Source organism: Lissotriton helveticus, chromosome 5_1 (assembly GCF_964261635.1).
Source record: "Lissotriton helveticus chromosome 5_1, aLisHel1.1, whole genome shotgun sequence".
Lineage (NCBI taxonomy): Eukaryota > Metazoa > Chordata > Amphibia > Caudata > Salamandridae > Lissotriton > Lissotriton helveticus.
In genome coordinates this window covers 933,559,652-933,583,944 of record NC_136065.1, presented here as the reverse complement: position 1 = coordinate 933,583,944, position 24,293 = coordinate 933,559,652, and the positions used below count along the sequence as shown (strand labels likewise).

The 24,293-nt window shown below is 45.9% G+C and overlaps 1 protein-coding gene across 1 annotated transcript in view; it reads left to right on the top strand.

The window, feature by feature from the left end:
* The window catches only part of KIF11 (kinesin family member 11), a 246,006-nt gene that overhangs the window by 73,995 nt on the left and 147,718 nt on the right, over positions 1–24,293 (top strand). The window contains exons 11-14 of the mRNA XM_078643407.1: positions 93–181; positions 16,924–17,011; positions 19,079–19,267; positions 21,463–21,670. Coding sequence (XP_078499533.1) covers positions 93–181; positions 16,924–17,011; positions 19,079–19,267; positions 21,463–21,670 — 574 coding nt within the window. The remainder of the gene's footprint in view (positions 1–92; positions 182–16,923; positions 17,012–19,078; positions 19,268–21,462; positions 21,671–24,293) is intronic.

The following is a 24,293-nucleotide window of genomic DNA, read 5'->3' as shown; positions in this document are numbered from 1 at the left end:
CAAGTGCCTTTTAAAATGTCTATGTAATTTGCTGCACGAATGCACTATGAATGACTTTGTACATCCCCAGGCTCATTAATGTAATGTTTTAGGAATACACTGAAGAGATTGAACGTCTGAAACGCGACCTTGCTGCTGCAAGAGAGAAAAATGGAGTGTACATTTCATCCGAGAACTATGAGTAAGTATACGTTTCTTATTTTTATGTATCTCCTTTTTGGAATGACGAACAGCAGATTCAATAAACGAGAGGGCCTGGGAGTTTGTTAACGGTGTACCATATTTTGAACTAGGTTTGATGTTGGGGGTGTGCATGAAATACGCCATACTAAGCTGGGGTGGTGTGCTTGGTGGTTAATCAAAATATCTCCTACCAGTGGTTCTTGTGTGTGTGCGGTGTGCGTTTTAGATGTTTTGCAAAGTCCAGATTGAGAGGAATTCTTTTAAATAGTGTATCATATACCAGGACAGGATTTGTTAACTTGTTTACTATCAGCTCTCCTCCTTTAATTTCTCATGGACTCGCTAATTGGCAGTTAAGCTTTTCATCCTTGTGTGAGGTACACTGATAATTTGTTCTGTACAACTCTGCGAAACAAAAACCTGAATAAACTCTTAATACAAGCATTTACAATGCAATAGGTCTCGGGATAATAACTTTTGAGCTATTGGCATTGCTAAATATTGCAACACCAACTGCAACTGCAACAAAAGTCTATAAATTTTAGGCCAAAAAAAAGTATGTCTTTTTGTAGCAATGGTGGTATGCTGCGCTTTAGATGAATATGTTAAAAAGTAAAGTGCGCCATACTGTGATTACTACAATAGTTAATTGTGGATGCGATAACAAATGATGTGTGCACTGATGGCTGGTGGTGTGTGTGCCTGTAGAAATTGTGCACTGATGGTTGGTGGTGTGTGTGCCTGCTGGAAGCGTGCACTGACAGCTGGTGGTGTGTGTGAGCCTGGTGGAAGCGTGCACTGACGGCTGGTGGTGTGTGTGTGCCTGGTGAAAGCGTGCACTGACGGCTGGTGGTGTGTGCCTGGTGGAAGCTTGCACTGACGGCTGGTGGTGTTTGTGCCCGATGAAAGCGCGCACTGACGACTGATGGTGTCTGTGCCTGGTGAAAAAGTGCACTGACGGTGTGGTGGTCTGTCTGTGGTGTTGACGCCTTCAGGTAATGTTCGCGCTATATAAAATTGCATTAAGTATAACCAGCCCGTGACATAAGACAATCCGCCGTGCGGTGCAAAAAACTGAAAAGTATCACAGCAACCACAAGCTGGGGACCACGGGTCAGACGGGAGTGTGTTTTCATTCTGGCTCGTGGGTAATATTAGCGCTTTACAAACTGCGCCAATGTGCATTCTGCGTAGTTTGTGTCAGTGCTTTACCATACTGAGGCATTAGGAATACCGACCTGAGGGTGGCGCTTTAGATACAGTGCCTGTGCCGGACCTGTTGGCTTCGCTGCTGGTCTGCGAGGGGTGTGACAGTGTTTCTAGTTCTGTCTGACTTCCAGCATGTGAGGGGAGTGAGAGGATGTTAGTGGTGTGAGAGTGCTTCCGGTAGTGCAGGACTGTCAGTTTGGGAGGCGTGTGAGACTGTTTGTCTATGAAGGGTGTGCAAGTGTTGTACGTAGTGTGAAGGTGTGAGAGTGCTGTTTGTGGGAGACTGCATCTCTATGAGGAGTGTGCAAGTGAAGTGTTGTTGGTAGTGTAAGACTGCTAGTTTGTGAGGTATATGGCTGTTGTGGGTATTGTGGAACTGCTAGTGTGGAAGAGCTGTGAGCGGCTAGTGATAGTAGGGGGATAAGAGTGGTGAAAGTAGCGTGGGGCTACTACTTTACACTCGCCTCCAAGCCAAACCGGCCGTCACCATCCAACTGCTGCTGCAGTCATTCGCTGAGGGTGTGCATGTTTATTTTGGACAGGATGTCTCACTCACATTACTGGTCCGAAATCATGAAGTAGGTCATTGCTAGAAGTACACAGCTGAAAGTACATTTTAGCACCGAAACTGCCTAAACTGAAAGCATGTTAAAAACAAGTATCATGAAGACATTGTCGTAATGCCTTCATTGTAAAGGCATCTCGTTGATCACCCTTCGTTATAAAGGCTGTTTCCCCTGATATTACCACAATCATTGGCTGCAGCAAGCATACATGCATGCAGTCTCAAACATGTTCAAAACTGCCCCCGGTTGTTTGAAGAAAAGTCTACTGTTTTAGGTATGTAATTCACTAAAGGGCCCAATCTGACCCCGTCCAACTTTTACCTGCAGTAGATACCAACGTGGAGGTGTGCAGCACGCTATTGCAGTAGTGGTACAAAAGATTCATTTGGAGAGGATGTGGCGGACTGGTCAGAGCTCCCTACATAAATATGAATCTGTTCTTATATAACTGGTGCTCATGTAAAGCAATCCTAAACCTGTAGGTCGCATTTGTGCTTTATAAAAACTACAAAACAAAAAACAAGATTGGCTAGTGTCGGACTCACTAACCGAACAGGGCAAAACTGTGAATAGACTTGGTGGGAAAAAATATACATGTACAAAATGGCGTTTGATGTAAAGCATTAGGAGACGAGGGAATTAAGTAAGAAGAGAATATGAAGTAGCCACACAAGACAACTGTGGAGAGAGCACAGGTATACAGATAGAAACACACAAAAGGGCACTACGACGAATGTCACTTTCATAGACTGAGTTCTCCAAAGATCCGTGCCTCATGACCCAGTGGCCAGTAATTCTGCTGTGTGTTTGAGAAATGTATGGTTTATTTGATGGCAATGGCATCTATTTAATGCATGTTTTGTTCATGAAGAATACTCTAATCTGCAGCAAAGTCACGGAAACCGATAGCGCGCTTTACCCTGCCGCACTGATCGTTAGTGTCGGGGCATGCAATTGCAGTAGCAGGCTGGGGTTGTGGCGGTGAGCGTTGGGGGAGGGGAGCCCATGTCAAGGGTGGAAAGCAATCGCGGCACAAGGGCACGTGCGTTCACAGGGCCGTCGTAACAACCATTGACACAGCCAATAGTCCTGGCTGTTAGGTATAATATTACTTGCTGTATTACATTTCTGGGTGCAATGACAGAAACAGCAAAAAAAGTCGGGCAGCACACTATGCTAAGAACGGGTTTTAGCTTAGGTGTTTTAAGCCACGCCTTTAATTATATAGACCACGCCACATTGAGAGACACCCCCCAGTTTTTTCATCCCACTTAAAGCCCTGTGAATGGAGTAATTTATAGGCCTTTGTTTTTGTGCGGCGCACACCTCAAGCTGATTTATTAAAAGGTGCTGGCATGTAACGAGGAAAGAAAAGAACCACTGTGGAAACAAGGAGGGCGTGGGCGGCACAGGAAGAGTACAACGGGGGTACAACCTGCAGAAACAGGAGTGCAGAGTGGTGCAGGCTGCTGAAAAGGGGGCGGGGAACAGGCGACAGAGAAAGAAGGCACAGGCTGCAACAGCAGAGGGTTGAAGGGGGGTGCAGACCGCAGCATAGGAGTGTGGGACAGGCTGCAGAAGAGGTTGGGGGTGCGGGTGAACTTGTAAGGAATAAGAAGGGTGCAGGAAAGGGGGGCTTTAAAACAATGAGGAGAGGACCGGGAGAGAAGAGATAGGAGCGAGAGAAAACGGACAGCAAAGGGGGAGGGAGGAAGTACCTAAAGCGACAGAGAGGAGACGAGGTTGGCAGCAAACAGGGCGGCAGAGACAGAGGGAGGAAGAAGGCTGTGGTAAAAAATGTAAACTTCAAAGCAGTATTACAATTATTTTTACAACATTGCATGTGTTTCAGCCCCATGGTTCATGCTGCTTCTATGAATGAAAACAAGGAATGGAGTAGGATAGAAAATGCACATAGTAGTAGCAGCGTGTGACAGTCTTCGCGGCTCGATGCTGTTTGGGAGGTAGGAGGGGAAGTAGGAGAGGGGGGAGTGATAGGGATGAAAGTGCTAACGGCGGCATGCTGGCGAATAGTGACCTGCAGAGCGCGTGAATGGGAAGAGCGGCGGTGGGAGGTGAAGTAGGAGAGTGCGATGTGCACGCTGGGAGCGGCAGCCTTTGAAGTGTGATGAGGCACAGACAAATGGTGGTTTGTGACTTAGCTGGTTTGTGCACGCGCATAGACACATGAACTGTGGCAAATCCGCCGTTGGTAGAATGTTCTTTTGCCCTTACTATAATCTCCGCCAGCAATGCGCAAGCGCATTGGCAGGCCGAGACCTAAAAAATCCCTTACCAATTAAGCCGAATTATACGAGGAAATTTGAACCAAAATCCTGCTACTGTGTAGCATCAAATTTTCAGGACTTCCATAACCCACTACTAATTAAGGATTTGGTTGTAAATAAATTGGCATGAGCAGACATGGGAATTCTACTTTTTTTAACACCTTTATTGATATTTGCATATATCACATCTTGGCGCCTACAACCATCTAGTGGCCGGCAATCATTGAATGCAGTCAGAGGCAATGTATAACATAACATAGTTAGTTCCACCTTGAAAGTTTACACAGCAAGCCGCCTACAACCACTCTGGGCTGGCCGCTGTACATTTAACAGTCTGCGAACCCCACAAGAGGCTTTTATTGATAGTCCATGCATGGGTCATTCTCCTCAGTCAAAGGAAAGTCACTTCATCTAGTATCTCCCGCCCTGTGTAGAATTTCCGTATGCAGGCTGGCAGTAGGAACTAGTACGGGCTAAACCTGCAGTGAATATGCATCATATAACAGTTTCATGGCAATTGTATTGCAAGTTACTAAGCATATGTCTAATATAACCAATAGTAAACCAGAACTCGAACACAAAAAAAACTAATAGGCAACATCAGGTCCGACACGACCAATGCAGTACAGTTCACACTTGCTCACACTTTTTTACACCTTCTCGCTGATCGTACTGTTGGAGTCGACTCTACACTAGCACCCGTACGGACGTCACAATGTCTTCCTCCCTCTATCCCACACCAGCCCGTCAACCACTCTCAGATTGGCCTTCACTGCAGACTAGCAGGTATTCTCGCAAAGGGGCCCAAATGTCTCTGGGTTTAGACTTAGTAGGTAGCTCTTCTGCATAAATTTCTAGTTGGTCCCTACAGTAAACCATATCTTTCAGCCACACCTCGACTTTAGGGTGTTGTTTACTATCCCAGGTGAACAAGGTACGCCTCTTCGCTAACAGTAGGGCCACTTGTATCAGTCTACCCGTGATATCCTTCAGTTTCGGGGCATGCCCCAGTAGACACAGCTCCGGAGTATTCGGCAGTTCTATCCCCGTCATCTTCGCTATGCAGGCCATAATAACTTCCCAGTATGAATGTACATGTCCACACTCCCAAGCCAAGTGCAGAAAGCCTGCAGGGCCTAGTCCGCATCTTTTACACGTGCCCTCCTCACGTAATCCCATTCTCCAAAGCCTGTGGGGGGTTTGGTATGTCTGGTGTAGAAACTTTAAGTGTATGATCCTTAAATTGCTATTTGGAGTCAACCGCCCGGTAATCTAGCAGATTTGCTCCCATTCTGCTGCCGCCAGTGGAGAATCCTAACAGTTTGTTCCATCTCACCAAACTAGTGTCCTCAGTGTGCGTCATGTCCGCTTGTATCGCTTTGTACAGTTTGGTGACCATTTTCTTTTTCGTAGGGGCCGTGATAAGCAACTGGAGTGGCAGAGAAATGTCAGGTTATAGCGGAATAGTGGTATAGTGATCTCGTACTGCCCGTCGCAACCTATAACAAGTGAAATTGAACAGCAGTGTCGGATTCACGATATATGATAGTTCCTCCCCAGACATGTACGTCCCTTACACATGTAGATCTCCCATATTCACTATCCCAACTTCATTGAGAGCCTTGATGGACCCCTTATAGGCAACATAGGAGCGTTTAGAGGCAGTTTTTGAGTCTTACGTCCAATCGCCTGCCACGCCGCAGTGGTCACATCAATTGTGTTAATCTCCTCTCTCGGTGTGTGTCTATTAAAATGTGTTATAATGCCCTTCAGTGGTACCGGGTCCGTATCTCCTTGCTCCACCGCTACGTGTGGCATGAATGCATGATGTTTAAACCAGTAATAGGCATATTGAGCTTGACAGCATAAGTAGTACATATACAAGTCGGGCGCCTTGAAACCCCCTTTCTCGAACGGAAGTGTGAGCGTGTGCCAGCTAATTCTTGGTTGTTTCGCGCCCCATACCAGCCTTAATAGTTGTGTTTGGACTGTTTTGAAAAAGTGCATTGTCGGGGATATCGGGACATTGCTAAACAAGTACAAAAATTTAGGCAGGATCACCATCTTTATGACAGCTATCCGGTCCGCTAGAGATAATGGCAGACTCACCCACTTGTCCACTTGAGCAACCAAGGCTGCGTATGCTGTCCCATAGTTTTCTGCAATGACCACTGTCGGGTCTCTGTGTACCCATACACCCAGATACTTAACTGGCTCCGCAGACCAGAACAATGGGTACTCCATAGTCGGAGCCTTGGTGGTTGCCGTTAATGGAATCATCACCGATTTCTTCCAGTTTATGTGAAGCCCAGAATATAGACTAAACTTCACGTATTCACGCAGTAGAGGAGCTAGATTTGAGTTCGGCTCACGGATGTACAGCACCATATCATCCGCGTAAAGCGAAATCACTACCGGCCTGTTGCTAAAGTTCAGTGCCGCAGCTTTATGAAGTTGCCGGATCTTGCACGCTAGCGGTTCCAGCACAATGGCAAACAGCAACGGGGATAACGGGTACCCCTGGCGTGTGCCCCGTTCTATTCGCAATGTGTCCGATGTGTCCCCACCTATGCGCACTCTAGCAGTGGGCTCAGTGTATAGCAGTTTAACCCAATTCACAAACATAGTGGGGAACCCCATTCTAAATAGTATCTGTACCATATAACTCCACTCTATGGAGTCGAACGCCTACGTGGCGTCAAGTAACACCGCGATCGCCTGTGTATCCGGATGAAAGACATGTAACATCGAAAAGATGGTCCGCAAGTTCATAGCCGTGGACTGATCCGTGATAAACCCGGACTGATACGGCAGCACTAGGAGGGGCATTAACGGCTGTAGCCTAGTAGCCAGTATCTTTGCTAGTATTTTCGCATCAAGGTTAATGAGGGACAGGGGGCGGCATGATTCACAGTCCTCCGGGGGTTTGTCCTTTTTTAGTAGCGTTATGATCATAGCCTGACGCAAAGACGGCGGGAGCTTGCCTGTCTCATACGCCTCTGCATACATCTCTAATATGTGGGGGGCAAGGATCTTAGCAAATGCCTTGTAAAATTCTGCTGTTAGTCCGTCAGGCCCTGGTGCCTTCCCATTCGGAAGTGAGTTAATAGCCGTCTCTACGTCTTCTATGTCTATTGGTAAGCTAAGATATTTCCTGTGGGCGTCAGACAGCCAGGCACATGCGATATCATCCAAATACTTATTCAGCTCCTGGCTGTCCGTATCTCCCCCAGAGGTGTATAGTGTGCTGTAGAATGTACGGAATTGCTCCAATATTTCCTTGGATGTGTGATGTGCCCCATCCGTACTATCAACTATACTATCTACGGGGGGTTGCATAGCCCTGCAAGTCAATTTAGCCGCTAGCGATCGACTCGGCCTCCCCCCCTCTCCATAACGTCTAGCAACCTGCCTTTTAGATACATATTTAATTTCCGAGTCAGCCAGTTCATTATATTCATGCACAAGTTCGCGTATGTGCGCCAGCGACTCCTTATCGTGTGTCCAGTCATATTGAGTCTCAAGCCCTCTCAGTTTGCCTTCTAATGTGTGTAATCTATTCCGAATGTCTTTTAATATGCCCGCCACTGTGCCAATAAAGAACCCCCTAAAAAAACTGTTCTATAGCCACCCTGATCGCCTCCGCATATGTGGAGTCCTAAAGTGCCTCTGCTCGAAATCGCCACGTGAATGGCGGTCTGTGATTCATAGGAAGTGTGAATGCCAGTAATATCGGATTGTGATCCGACAGTGTTCTCGGTAGTATCTGCACCTCAGTCACCCAGCCGTTAACTACATCACTTATCAGCCAGTAATCCAGCTGCGACCATCCGTTCGTCGCTGGTGTGATGTGCGTGCCTGCTAGTGTCTGCCTGCGTATGTCTGTGTCTCCATGCATCTATCAATCCAAATTCCAACATCGCATTTGTGATACTCGTAGCTACTTTGACCATCCGGGCCCCCTGCGGATTGGACTTGTCCATTTTTGGGTCTAAATGTGTGTTCAAATCTCCCCCCCATATTATCGCTGTATCAGGCCATGTGCGTAATGTTTTGTATAATTGTTCGTAAGCTGTGGTGTCATCTACTACTGGTCCATAAAAGTTTACAATCGTTAATTGTACATGACCCAATTTACCCAATACCATCGCCCATCTTCCAACCTCATCTGTGGCCGAGTCTAGCAGTGTAAAGTTTACTCCTTTCTTAACACCCCACGTGCATATGAGGAATAAGAAGAGGCAAGCCTGTATGTCGCCCATTTCCTAGCTACGTTATCTTCAGACGTCCTAGTGAGGTGGGTTTCCTGCAGTGGTGCTAGTGTGACATTGTGTCGATCCAAGTGCGCCAGTACCTGTCTGATCTTCTGTGGTGTATTAAGCCCTCGCACATTCCAAGAGATGGCCTTATGAGGCGTTCCCATCACGGCGGTATCAGCGGTATGTTATCACGACTGCACTCAATGTTCGTGTGTGTGTGTGCATAAATCCAACCTGTTTCCAACATAGGTAGAGTCGAAGACTATCTGCCCTTGGTCCAACAGGACAACAGAACTCCCACCCCCCCCTCCCACCACCCACTTCAGCATGCCCCAATCGCCAAAGACATATACCCCATGAAACATCCCGTCTACCAATATTCCCGTTTTCCCAAAGTCAGGTTGAGGGATCACCCATCGGGGGCCTGGCGGCTACCACCACTCCCAGATATCTGTTTGGAGGGGAGCCATTGCATCTGTTTTCTAGCCCCGCACCCCCTCATCCGTGCCGGGCAGCATTCACCTCTGCAGCTGTGTGCCCGCCCCTGATTATATCTCGGGGGTCATACCTGTTTAAGCCGTTCGGAGCTCCACATCGGAAGCCTCAAATTTTACCCAACCAGCGTGCTCTCTTGGCTTGTCATTTGTCAATGTCTGAAGTTGGGGAGGTGGCGGAGTCCTTTTGCTGGCGCAGTAGTACTTTTGTATGGTCCATAGCTTGCTTGGGAGTCGTGCCGATTTACCCCTTCTCATACGTTCCAATGCGCAGTTTAGCAGGATAAAGCATTGCATACGGGATATGTTCTTTCTGTAGGATCTTCTTGACATTTTGAAACTCCTTGCGCACCGCCTGAACCGTGGGGGTAAAGTCTGGGTAAAATGACAGCGTATTTCCTTGATGATTGATGGTTTCCTTTTGTCGAGCAATGCGCAGTACTGTGTCTCTGTCACGGAAATTCAGCAGTCTGGCCACTATAGGTCTGGGCGGCCGCCAACGATCTATGCGCTCGTTCCACAGCAAACAAGGGGGAGAGTACATCTTTACCGCATATTTCCAGAAGCAAGGTCTCAACGTAATCCTTCATCTTTCCCACGTTTGTGGATTCTGGTAGTCCTAGTAGGCGGATGTTATTCCTGCGGGATCTCGCTTTGCTGTCCTCACTCCCTGCCTGTATGACTTCCAGCAGTTTGGCAAATTCCCCTGTTTTGTCGGCGATTTGTTGTATGCCATCCTCAACATCAGATATGCGCTGCTCAGCCTCATTCAACCGGGCCGTATGTTTATCAAGTTTCGATGAGAACTGGTCCATTCTGCCAGTGAGGACTTCAATTTTGCCATCAATGGTTTGCAAACTGTTTTGAATAGCTGCCAGGGTCCGCTCAAGAGCAGAAGGGGGTGCTGCGTCAGTATCGTGGTCCGTGTCTGACGCCGAAGTCCGTCCCGCTTTCCGCAGCTCAAAGGTGAGTTTAGGCTGGGACTTGTCGGGTTTCCCCATGATGAACCAGTGTCAACAGTGCGCTTGTAAGAGAATGTGGTTTCACTCCTTATTCAGCACCAGCAGTCACTCACAGCACCACCCGCTCCCTGGGCTCCAGCCACACCAAAGGTCTTACTGATGTTCATCGAGGGGTGGGCCACGCAGATGTGGCACGTCCGTCGTAACCTCAGAATTCGCCCCCAGGAGTAGCAGGCTGCGCGTCAACCAGCCCTACCGCACCCCCCAGCTGCCACCAGCTAGCACTCTCCGACCCGGGGGTATCCGCAGTTATCTTCGATTGCGCCGTGCAGCCAGCTCTCACCACCGCAGTCCTCCCCCGATGGCTAAATCTGGTGTCCAGCCCCGCAGCTCGCCTGAAAGTCGTCCTCCACCTACCGCGTGGCGTGTGCAGTTCTGATATGGGGGTCCCAGCCGTATCCGTGCTTGCTGCATATATAGTGCAGTGTGTATAGCAACCCACTCTGGCCCCAGCGCATATTCGGCCACATGTGCACCAGCTCAGCGTTGTGTCCAGCAAAGTCCCAACCTGTCGGGCTGTTCGAACTCCGCAGTCCCTGGCCCGTGCTTGTGCCAAGCGAGTATTGCAATGGATCCCCGGCAGCTCTACCTGCTGACTATTACATTCTGTCAGCAATTCGTCCGGCAGGTAAAGTGGGGGGAGGAGTAGCCATTATTGTTAACAAAAAACATCAACTTAGACAATTATCCTCTTTACTTTTATCCAATGTAGTAAATATAGTTGCTAAATTAGACACTGCTAATGGTACATTGGTAGTGGTCTTATTATACCGTCCACCTCAAACTATGGCCACATTTCCTTCCATTTTAGCTGAGCAACTGGCTATGCTGGCTACAAACAATTCTAAACTACTTTTGGTAGGGGATTTAAACTTTTGGTTTGACAACATATCATTAGACCCTCAAGCAGCCGAGATGAAGGACCTTCTGAATGATATTAATTTGATACAACACATTGATACTAAAACTCATCAGAGGGGCCATAGCCTCGACCAAATCTGGTCTTTGAATTTACCAGAATACTCTATTGATATTAAACCTTGCAGCTGGTCTGACCATTTTAGTATTAGTTTCTCTTTTTGTGTCGATAAAATTATTCAATTTAAGCTGCAAACCAGTAATACCACTCGAAAGTGGACTTCTATGGATATGTCAGCTTTTTAAAAATTCTTAATGACCTCTTTACCTTTACAGAGTTCTAATGTGGAGTTAGCCAACCATCGGCTTAAAGAATGGCTAACCACTGCCATTAATATTTGTGCTCCTCTCACTCACTTTTGCAACTCGCGTGGCGTAGACGCACATAAATGGTTTACGCCGGAGCTAAAAAAATTAAAACTGGAAGTGAGGCAACAAGAGAGAATTTGGCGAACTAACTATTGCCCTCAAGCAAGGGCCGCTTATTGCCTAACTAGGAAAGCTTATCAAAAAACTATACATAATCACAAGACTGCTTATTTCTGTACAAAAATCATAAATTCTACTAATAAGTCGAAAGAAATTTTCAGGATTGTGACTGAATTATGTAATGATGATAGAACCTCTCCCCCTGTAGTTCCCTCACAAATACTCTGTAACTCTTTGAATGATTTCTTTAGTGAAAAGATATTATTGATTTAAACAAAATATATCCAAACTTCCAACTTGCGCCCCTTTGGATGATATTTTCTTTAATCCTCTAACATTACACTCTTTTCCTTTAATTGATAAACATTTTTTTTTAGATTTACTGACTAGAGTCAAATCTGGATCTCCTGAGGACGTTTGCCCCCACCCAAATAATGAGAGAAATTGGTCGGGCAATTCCCGACAGCATGATTCCACTGCTTAACAACTCTCTTACATCTGGGATAGTCCCAAACAGTTTCAAGCAGGCCCTATTGATTCCCCTCACAAAAAAATCAGGTATTGATCCCTCAGACCTTACTAATTATCGGCCTATATCACTTTTGCCATATCTATCTAAGATCTTGGAGGCTCATGTCACCAATAGCCTCTCAAATTTTGTTGAAGACTCTGGTTATCTACAACCCAACCAGGCAGGTTTTCGGCCTGGTCATTCCACCGAGGCAGTAATATTGGCCGTTCAGAACACCTTAAGGTCTAATGCCGACAAAAATTTACATCAAGCCTTGGTGCTTTTGGATCTGTCTGCAGCGTTCGACACGGTTGACTATACCATTCTGGTCAACCGTGTCGAACAGGCTGGCCTCCGAGATTCGGCTTTGGCCTGGCTTAAATCTTTCATATCCGATCGCACCCAGTCGGTTCGGCTAGGATCTTTTACAGCCCCTAAAAATAATTCCCTCTGTGGGGTTCCTCAAGGATCCTCCTTGTCCCCTTTATTATTTAATTTATATATGCGGCCTCTTTTGTTCTCTTTAAGAGAGCATAAAGTAACTGTATATAATTATGCAGACGATCTGCAGTTGGTTTTTGTACTAAACTCAACCAATGCTGCAGAGAATTTTAGGCAACCATGACCTTCATTCATAATTGGATGTCCTCAAACCATCGTAAATTAAATCCGGGGAAAACCGAACTGATCTTGCCTGGGAAGAGCGAGATTAGTTGGAGCCCACATTTTTGGCCTTCTAACATTGGTCTTCCCCCAAAAAAATCTCAAACAGTAAAGAGTTTGGGAGTGACCATCAACGAGGACCTTGCCCTAAAATCTCAGATCGGAACCGTGGTTTCTTCTGGATTTTTTCAACTATGGAAAATAAGAAAAATCGCACATTTTCTTACCGACTCGGCCTTAATTCAGGTAGTCAATGCCCTAGTTCTTTCCCATATTGATTTTTCAAACAGTCTCTATCTGGGTTTACCGATTGGTCAACTTAGAAGACTGCAATACCTGCAGAATCAAGCTGCCAGACTGATCTGCAAGGTACCTAAATGGGAATCAATTAAATCAGGACTAGAGAATTTACACTGGCTGCCCATGGCCCAGAGAGCCACATTCAAAGCGGGTTGTATTATCTTTAAGGCCTTGCAGGGCAAGGGCCCAATGTTTTTCAGACAACTCATCGGGAGATATAGTCCCTCACGCAGTTTGGGATCAGCTCATAAAGATCTACTTGAGGTACCCCGATTCAAGAAAAAACTACAGGGAGGTAGCTGTTTTCACTTTTTAGCTGCCTCTTTGTGGAACTCCCTCCCTCTGACTTTCCATCAATCAATCAGGAGTTTGTTAAAGGGCGACTACTCACCCGTAAGGGTCTCAAGGCGCTAGGGGTGGGGGGGGGGGAGTTGGGGGGGTGCAGGTTCCATTCCATCAAGGAGGGGGTCTGTCGAAGAGCCAGGTTTTGAGGTTTCTGGCGAAGATGGGGAGCGATGTTGTCTGTCTGAGGTGGAGCGGAAGGGCGTTCCATGCCTTGGCCGCGAGGAAGGAGAAGGAGCGGCCTCCCGATCTGGTCTTTCTGGTGCGGGGGACCACAGCGTAGGAAAGCTGGGCTGATCGTAGGGTCCTTTGGGGTGCGTGGAATTTGAGTCGGCTGTTCAGGTATGCTGGTCCGGTGCCGTGGAGGGCCTTGTGTGCGTGGGTGAGCATCTTAAAGGTGATTCTCGCCTCGACGGGGAGCCAGTGGAGTGTGCGCAGGTGCTGGGAGATGTGGCATTGTTTTGGCAGGTTGAGGACCAGTCTTGCGGCGGCGTTCTGGATGTTCTGTAGCTTGCGGATGAGGTTTTTGTTTATTCCGGCGTAGAGTGCGTTGCCGTAGTCGAGTCTGCTGGTGACCAGGGCGTGAGTGACTGTCTTTCGGTGTTCGAGGGGGATCCATTTGAAGGTCTTACGAAGGAGGCGGAGGGTGTGGAAGCAGGAAGATGAGACAGAGTTGATCTGGCGGTCCATTTTGAGCTCGGAGTCCAGGATGATTCCCAGGTTGCGTGCGTGGTCTGTGGGGGTTGGCGGGTTTCCGAGGGCTGTGGGCCACCAGGTGTCACTCCAGGCGTCGGGGTTTGGGCCCATGATGAGTACTTCTGTTTTGTTGGTGTTTAGTTGTAGGCAGCTGTTTTTCATCCATTTGGTGACGGCTTCCATGCCTTCTCGAAAGTTGCGTCTGGCGGTGTTGGGCTCGTTGGATAGGGAGAGGATGAGCTGAGTGTCGTCTGCATATGACACGATGTTGAGTCCGTAGGTTCTGACGATGGGGGCAAGTGGAGCCATGTAGACGTTGAAGAGCGTCGGGCTGAGGGAGGAGCCCTGGGGGACTCCGCAGGTGATAGGTGTGGGGTCCGAGAGGAAAGGGGGGAGTCTGACCCGCTGCGTCCTGCTGGAGAGGAAGGAGCAGATCCAGTCGAGGGCCTTGTCCTGGATTCCTGCATCGTAGAGTCTGCGTATTAGGGTGCGGTGGGAGACTGTGTCGAACGCCGCTGATAGGTCGAGGAGGATGAGGGCTACTGTTTCTCCTTTGTCCAGTAAGGTGCGGATGTCGTCTGTTGCGGCGAGGAGGGCGGTTTCCGTACTGTGGTTTTTTCTGAAGCCGGATTGGGAGGAGTCTAGGATGTTGTGTTCTTCAATGAATGTGGCGAGTTGGCTGTTGATGGCTTTCTCGATGACTTTCGCTGGGAACGGGAGCAGGGAGATGGGTCTGTAGTTTTTGAGGTCGGTGGGGTCCGCTGAGGGTTTCTTTAGGAGGGGGTTGACCTCGGCGTGTTTCCAGTCGTCGGGGAATGAGGCGGTCGCCAGGGAGCGGTTGATGGTTTGGCGGAGCATGGGTGCGATGGTGTTGGCGGCTCTGTTGAAGATGTGGTGGGGGCAGGGGTCCGTGGGGGCCCCTGAGTAGATTGACTTCATTGTCTTCAGTGTGTCTTCGGTGGTGAGGGCTGTGCAGTCATCAATCGCTGGTTTCCGGGTGTCGGGGGTGGTTGGTGAGGGTTCAGTGTGTTGGTTGTCTTCGTCGAAGTTGTCGTAGATGCTCTTGATTTTGTGGTGGAAAAAGATGCTGAGTTTGTCGCAGAGGTCTTGTGAGGGAGGGATGTCGGTAGACTCGCTGGTGGGTTGGGCGAACTCCTTGATGATGCTTTGAGACAGAGTAAGGACATCCTTGTCTTTAGAAAGGCATTCAAGACTTTTCTCTTTACACAGGCCTATTTGAAATAGTGACTCTTTTTGGTATCTTTCTGTTATGTTTTTTTATCCTCTCTTCAGCGCCAAGAAGCTTTTGGGCGTATGTGCGCTTTACAAATTTTAAATAACATAACAATTATGTAGTTAGCGGCATCCCATCCCGCCAATGCGGCGTACCTGTGCGTGTTGAGGTCTCCACAGCCGGCCACGGCCTGCAACCGTCTTCCAAGCCGGGGCCTCGCGTGTCACGAAACCGGAGATGCCGTTCGGCCCGGGCTGGCGTCGCCTCCACTATCAGTGTCCATGCCTCACCGTAGGGGCGACGGTGTGGGCCTCAAGCGCTGATATCTCTATGACCCCCGTGGCATGCAGTTCTTCCGTCGACAGGCTCTGGTGTTAATGGCGCCGCTAGTGCAACGGTCCCGATCTTCCAGTCCAGCTCCAGTGTGCCGTGGTCCCCATGCGCCTCAGTTCGTCCCTGTACCGAGGAGAGCCTTCATGTAGTCCGATCGACTACCTCCAGCGGCATAGTGGACTGGCTCCCCCAGTATGTCGGCACTGTAACTTCTTTGGTCTGCACGTCCTATTTCGGCCTGTCGCCACCAGCCAAGCCGGGGCCTCGCGTAGTGCAGAGTCCAGAAGGCCTGCTCTGTCTGCGCCCACCGGAGCTCCGCCACACCGTCTCACGAGCCCCGTTGCTTTTCTGTCTTCGGTTCGGCGCTGTCGGTCGCAGAAGAACACAATATCGCTACCTCCGGTTGTGCGGTCAGTCCGGATCGTTAGTTCCGCCAGTTGTCTCCTCTGGAGCCAGTCGCACGGCGCTCTGGGTCCCCCGCCATTTTAGGCTCACTCCAGGTGCTTGCAATCCCGGCCAGCGGTGAGTGCCCACGCGTGTCTGCCAACTGCTCCGAACGTCGTCCCCACGATCTCTGGGCTTCAGCGAAGCTCTCTGATGGATGCACCCTCACTCCAAAGGGCGTAAGGGCAAGGATATTAGCGTATGTTTAGCAATGGCTGGCGGAGCAGCACTACAGTGCGGTCATGTTCGCCGAGCTCCAAGCCACGCCCCCAGACATGGGAATTCTACTTGTAAAGATGTTTTACTGTGGATTCCCCAGTTTTAGGAGGACCCTTATCTTGCCATACCGCTCCTTTGGGATTCATTTGATTTGCTAGGCTAATCGAACACATGACGCTCCCTAGTATATTGGGTGCTTATGCTGGGATATCCTTCTGGGCAACCTGTAATATTCTAAGCTCATCTTGCTAAGATTGCTTTTTTTAAACCTCTATTTAATTTGTAATCCCTTTTGACATTGGTTTCTTTATCATCCCACTTATTACATTTACGTTCTTAAAATATGTAACCTAATGAATTTGTGTACCAGTCTGTAACATGAACATCATTTTGGGTTCCAGATCTGGGTATGGTCCTCAAAGTATTGCTTTGTGCTCTTTATCCAGCTGTCTGAAAACATGCTAGTTTGCTCCAGTCTCTTGGGAAATATTTGAATATGTATCATGCAGTTTAAACATGACCATGATCTGCTACTAATAAAACTACCATCCTATGGGCTTGCAGTACTACTGATTTCTCGTAATTCCTCAGTCTAGCTCTATAAACAACTCCTGGCCTTTACCTCCTATTGTTTTTTTGTTTTTCTAGCTTGTGTCTTGCAACCTCCCCACTCCTCACAACATGAACCTATGTCAACCTGCTTCCTTGTGTACATTCAGCAAACTACTGAAACTGGCACCCTCTTTGTATTTTGGCGTGATTTAATCTGGAATGTAGAAGACTTGAGTTTAACACACTAATACTCTTTTTCAGGGCAATGTTTGGAAAACTTTCCTGTCAAGAGGAGCAAATTGCTGAATATGTTGAGAAAATATCGGCCATGGAAGAAGAAATAAAAAGAGTAAGTAGGCATTCTGCGACCTTGAATTGCTTGTACATTGATCAAACAATGGTAACAAAACGTTTGTTTGTTGCGGTTGTCCAGATAGAATGTCCTAATTCTCACATGGGAAATATGCCTTTTTCGGAGGTCTGTGTCACATAAAAGATGCTAGACTACCTCTTTGTTGGGTCTAGCGCATTCTGCATGTGCAGAATGGTAAATCACATTGCTCTGGAATGGACAAGGGGACATTTTTATTCCTTTTTTTCTCACACATTCCTAAGGTCTTAAGTGTCTATGTAGTCTGCAAGAATGTGGTCCTTTATTTAATTTTGATTTTTTACCTAAGGTGTTCTATGTCATGCTCCTTTAGATATACGGGAATAGCAAGTGCTTTTGTTGAAAAGCACAGCCATTTTGGTTTCTGAATTTTCTTCTAACCATTGTAGCCAATTAATGCCATATTAGTAATGCACACCAACTGAAAATTATTTGAGGCTTTTAAATAATCTTGAGCCCTCTGCCCATTATCTTATGGTGCAGTCTGAGGATTGCTCGTCTGGGCCTGCATTTCACTTGAGTCAATGGTGTTTGCTATGATAGTTCTCTCAAATGGGAGGGGCTGGGGTGAGTAGAAAGTGCTAGACTTAGGAATAGAATGTTGCAATATAGCTTTGTCACCTGTGTACCTCTTATTTAATGTGTCTGGTTCAAGTTAATCAACTTGGATGGTTTGAGACTTGATGCCGTGTTTTCCAAAAATTCTCTAAACCAAAAACCATCACTCGCTCAAACATCGGCCGTGCAATTAGGTCAGGCTTTTAAGTGAAAATGCCTTATGTTCCCTTTCCTGATAGCAATTCACACCTCCCAGCAGGCTGTGAAATGACAGCTGGGGATTTTCTGAAAGGGCTACTAGAGGCTTTAGGAATAAACATGCCAACTTTCTAAAGGTGCATAAAGAACAATTGAAGGAGGGTATGCTAATAAATGTCAAACATTCACCCCAGTACTGACAATCTTGGCCTAAATCCATTGTTTTTTGCTCCCCATGCCATTCCAGTTTAAAACCAGTCATGCAAATCAGTCTTGACCCTGTTCCTCATGGAAATAGTCCAGCCCGAATTGCCAGGCCAGGTCCTATCTGGATTGGAAACCAGCATTCTGTACCCGGTCTTGGGGTATCACCCCTCATCAGCCAGGCTAGCTTGACTCCAGTGGTATGGAGAACAGGGGACCCACGTCTGGGTATACCTGTCCCACTCAGGGCGGTCAAATGAACAAAGAACAATTAGGCCGAACGCTGATCAATGTCAAACAATAACCCTGGTACAGAGATCTGGGCCTAAACACTGAGCACACCTGGGGCCCCCGTACTTCTCAATGACTGGCATGACCATGCACCCAGATGAGCCATGGGGATTGTCAGCAACAGGGTATTCCTGCATCGCACTGCCTCACCTGGCAGTGCCATCCACATGCATGATAGACATTTGTTTTTTTGGGATGCCCTTTCTTGTGCGGGAGTTAATAGTACAACTGGTTACTTTTGTGCAGCCAGATGCAAACATTTTAAATGAACCTTTGAGCCTGTGAAACAGTAAGAAGTGGCTTCAGTTGGACTGTTTATAGTTTAAACTGGAATTTGAAATATTGTAATGTGTGAAGGTGTCTATTAATCCCTTGACTACCAGGGTGTGTGCGTCAGTGGAAAATATTTTCTCCAATGTTTGGTCAGTCTTTGGACCATCATTGGAAGAGCAAATTATTTCTGTTTGTGCCAGTAATGTAGCTGTACTAGTCATAAGGATGTCTTTGACACTGTTGTAGGGAGGTGTGTATGTCTGAATCTATACATGGAGATAGTTTGGTAGAGATATAGAGAAATATATAGCCTGGGCTTTAATGATTGTTATTGTGCCACGTTTACTTTCATTTGCTAGGCATAAGTTTGAACCTGCATATGCAACGTGGTAATTTAAAAGCAACCTTTCACACACAATAGAGAGTCGTTCATGAGGCCCTTGCCTTTAACACAACAGAAAAAAACATCGCTAAGGTAACCATTTACTTGGCTCGTTTTAGGTTACTGAGCTGTTCACAGAAAATAAACGGGAGCTGGAAGAGTGCTCCGAAGTCCTGCAAATTAAGGAGAAAGAACTTGAAGACACTCAAAGAAATTTGCATGTGTCCAAACAACAACTTGCAGAGGAAGAATTTGTGGTGTCTGCTTTGGAAACAACTGAAAAGAAACTCCATAATACTGCCAACAAGGTATCTTGGTTTGTTAATGTTACTATTTCACGTTGAGAAGCTGTTCACTATCCCTTCAAATGTTCAAATTGCATACTTCAACTTTGTTATGGTGTAATGGAGACCTGGACTTTGCAACTCACCATTTTAGATTGGCTTTTCTCTGCTTCATTTTATTTCACTTGATCATTTTGTAAAGATGCTGCTTAATCCTTATCAATTCTCCATCCATCCATCTAACGAAAGTTTTATTGATTATGAACGGCGCCATGTACTTAACTTAATTTATGTTCAATTTAGACCCATGTAATTGTGCAAAGTTCCTGGCTCGCGTTGCAGTTTAACTGCTTCAGCGCTACCGCGTTTACCTGCTGTGCGCTGAAAAAGTAGTAAATGGCTTGTTTGTGACAAAGCCAGCTCGTCATGAGCGCAGGGCAGGTAACGCCCATGACGAGCTGGCTTTGTCATTAGCGTCGAAGTGGTTAAGCAGGTACATTTGGTTGACTGACTAACACACTTGTGCTGCTGAAACATCCATTTCAGTTTATCTTGAATCATTCAGGTACTCTATTCCGGTCTATTGATATTTGAAAAGTGATGCATTTCTCCTGAACTTTGACACAAGTACAATCATTTAAGTTTTCGTTAACCTTTTGAGAAGTTTGAGGCATACTTTGACCTGTTCAATATGCATTGATATACTTGGGAGCAATGTCTTATTTATACCTACAAGTCGGCATGGTGAACTGCAAAGGAGAACATCTGTAGAGCAATTGGATGCCTTGTGGCACTAAATAACAGGGAACTGAATTTTTATATCCGAAGGATGAGGTCATACAACAGCATATTATCCTGTCCTCGACATATGGTAATATGAAGAGTTAAAATACAGACCTACTTCTCAAAGCCAAAACTGCAGTTGACGGTCCCAGTGTAGGTAACATTCACTGTCTAGCATATCTCTGGAGAATGATCGGTAGGAGATCCGATACGAAGACAAACTCTTGCACATTCATCTGTTGTGACTCAGCCTACAGGTTGAGTAGGTGTAGTAGTTACCTGATCCCTTTAGCTCCATTTTGGGTCAAGCAAATGTTCCTTGACAATTTTGCCAGGTCTGTCCGAGAGTCTTCATGAATGAAGATATATTTCCTGATTTTGGATCAATGATCGGTTCCACTTCACAATCGGCTTAGTTTTTAATCTGCAGAGGTTTTGTTTACCTGGACATTCCAGAAGATTGCAAATCCAGGTCTGCAGCTAAATGGGATTCCCTACCAGTTAATTTGGTAGTCTTCAAACCAGTAGGCAAAACTGAGGTCCAGTTTGGAAGCTATGAATAGGATTTCCAAGTTGGAATTTGCTTTGACAGTGAGTTGATTGCCTCTGGACGTGTCCTAGCTTTCTTTGTTTAGGAAGGAGGCACACTCAGTTAATTTTAAGAATCATTGACCTTCCAGAACCACTATGCTGCCATCCTCCCCTCGGCAGGTGCTGTACATACATTGGTACTAGAACTTAACTTTCTCCTAAATCTGAACTGTTACAACTGCCCACCTGCTCTCTCCACAAGACCTTTTTGTTGCATGCAAGGCGAAAGAGACTAAAAGACCTATAGTACAGTGACTTGGATACTATTAGTTTTTCATTCAGACATACTGCCATCTGCTTTTGCACCAGCTCTACATGAAAGGACCATTCCTTTAAGTAGGCATGTAGGCAATTGAGTTGCGGTGCATGTTATAAGGATAGCAGTTGAGTGAATGAATATTTTTTATTTTTTGTGATAAAGTAATTCATATTGTAGCCATCAAGTGGACTTTCCAAGCATATTACTAATGGGAAGATGAATAGCACTAGAGCCGCTATTGTCCGTAACGTACTGCCAGAGACTGTCTTCTAGCTTTCATGTATTGAAGAAAATCTTAGTGTCCCATCAAATGCAAACTGGTCTGATCTACAACTTTATATGAAAGCCTTCTTTCATTACTGAATAAAATAGTTAATGTTCTTTAGTCACCCATGTGCTAGACTCTTGGGTATTAATTCATTTTAGTGCTAATCATTGCAAACCCATTCTTTACCATCTGATGTGAGTGGTGCAGTGAACGGTTTGCTTCATAGTATTAGTTAATTCCACTCAACAAATAATTTGAGAAACAATTTGTAGTTTACATTTCCATTTTAGTTTGTCGTCCTTTCTGTTCTGATTATAGCTTCTGAGTACTGTCCAACAAACTACGGAAGATGTGTCTGGACTCCATGCAAAACTGGATCGTAGGAAAGCAGTGGATCAACACAATGACCATGTAAAGGAGTCCTTCGCAGATCAGATGGATAAACTTTTTAAGAACATTCAAACATCAGTGGACGAGTACAGCGTAAAGCAACAAGGAATGCTTGATTTCTATACCTCATCGATTGGTTAGTATCTGTTCCGTACCTGCTTATGAAGACTGTCAAACACACAATTTGTAAGCTTCTTGCGGGTGGCTGCCTTATAAACTTAAATTTCTCTTTGTACTGAGACCTAAAAGATATCTGGTATTTCCTTGAGACAATCCATGACATTTGTCAGTACACACTGTATCAAAAGGTGTAGGTATAGAAGTGATACCTTTGTAATGCAGCATGGAACATTTGTTATGGCCCAGGTTTCTTTTGCACAATAACATTTTCAATTATTTGAACACGGTTGTCATACCACTAAGCCATACGAATCTAAATTAACCTTGGATGAGTGTGCGTCTTAACTAAGAAGTATTGCTCCTTTCCGTTTGTTACTGGGTTTGGGATCTTCTGGCAGTTTACCACACGAAGGAACGGAAGCAAACTGGCAGCCTTCTACTAAGAGTAGACTTGAAGTACAAACGTTTTGTAAAATTGAGGCTGCAACTCCCGTGCTCACATTTGTACTAGTTATTGACCTGCACCATAGCATTCTCTTCATCTGACTTTATAAGCCACTGCTTTGCTTCACCGAGAAGAATAATTTTTTTGTTTGCTTTATTGTTGAGAAGACTTGTGCTGAAAGTCTACCACCAAGCTGGCAATAACATACTCTGACTCGAAACTGCATTCTGATTCTCTCTTTTGCGTCAGACTTTGCAACCAACTTAATGCGAGCCTTAGTTGAACTAAGTACTTGTCCATTACGCACTTTAAATTGAGTCTTTTCGTATGGTCGAGGGGTAAGACACCCTACGGCTGAACAGCCCACAAGAGAAGAAACTAGGCGTTGAGCTAGAATTCCTGATTTTTCTTTTTTGTTTTACATATAGTGTATTGCATAATTAACCAATTTTTACCTTGAATAATCGGCTTATTTTAGCATTTGAAAGTTTTTATCTGAATGCATCATTTTTAATATGGTTAATGCAAAGGTTTTAATTAACTACACACTCTAACTTCAACTGGAAAAAATGTATGTACCTAACTGCCGTCCTGGACCTACCCTTAATGCTAAATTTAAACACACCGGCTTAGTGGCGGCTGCAACATGGTACGCTGTTTTTAAGAAAATAGGCATTGTGGTATTTGCAGTGTTCATTTCTGGAGCAGATTTATGTACACTTAAACATGTACTAGGAGCTCCGATATTTATTTATTACAGGGGTTTTGTAAGGTTGCTTTTAGTTATTTGATCTGTTTATTTATGCTGCTGTATGAAGCTGATGCTCCATGTCTTAGTGAAGGATGGAAAATTTCAGTTTTTACTTTTCTTTAAATCATTCTAAATCCACGTTTTGATGGATTTCGCAGAAAATCTCTTGCGTTCCATCCTGCCTTCTCATGGAAGTAAGCATTTCGAAGACTGGGTTTCCCTTCCTTATACTGTTAAATAAATTATATGACAACTAAAACAGCCATTTCAACCCTTGTTTTATCAGTCATTTTTTTTTTCACAACTTGATTTTATTGACCGCCAAGACAGAAAAAAATGTTGCACACTGCATCCAAAGTACACGAAGAAGTATGGTTATATATGGTTATCAACATTTTCAACAAGGACATGATATTGGTCATGCAAAGAATAAGTTACAATAAGTTACAAAGAAAGATAACAGAAAAACAGATATTGCGCCAGGTTGCCTCTGCTAGACAGGGCAAAATGTCCCATATACAAGGAAAGTCTTTGCCACCGGTAGTCGCATCCATCATGTATACTATGCATAGTCCAGTCCACTGGATTTTCAACAATGGTTCTACAATATCAGACAGGGGTAGGTGGCTCCAGATATAGACCCTTACAGTCAGCCCACCTTTTCCAGATCTTGTAATGTTTCCGAGGGCACCCCCTCGCTTCAAAGACTGGGATTTCCAGGCCTGTACAGACTTCCAAGCCCTTTTTCCATACCCCAATCAACTGCAGGGATTCCTCCTTCCAGGCTTGCCACACAGGTCCTCTGCAATATGTAGCATGGCCAGCCTCTGGGAAGCGGGAACATCCCACCCCAATACTTCAGATAGACCTATAAAGACTCCCCCTCCAGAACCTCGACCGTGTAGGGCAGGACCACACGGTGTCTCGGAAAGTACCCTCCATAGACCCACACAGTTAACAATGCGGAGATGCAATGAGCCCAGCGCGCCACAATCTGCACCTGGTATAATAAGCTCTATGTAGATACTGGATAAGACGCTGGCAGACAGCGATCCCTGCACTACACGGAAACTCCGGGGCCTCCACCCAGTCGTCTTCCTCTAAGGGACCCATATCATGTTGCCACACCTCTCTAGTTTTATGTAAGTGGTAGGTGTGTTATTGATAATTGTACGGTATATTTTGGTTATCTTATGGTCTCTCAATTCACCTATAAAGACTTTGGCCTCAACGGTGTTAAATTCGGGTATCTCCGTTAGGTGGGATATGTATGGGGTAAAAGTATGTCTGAATTGTAGATAGTGATAGAATTGCGTGCGGGGCATAGCATACTCCTCTTGCATGTCAAGAAAGGACTTGAGGGTGCAGCCACGCACGACTGCTCCCACTGTGTCGATCCCAATGGCTCTCCATCTCCGAAAGCCTGGCAATTGCAACAGCGGT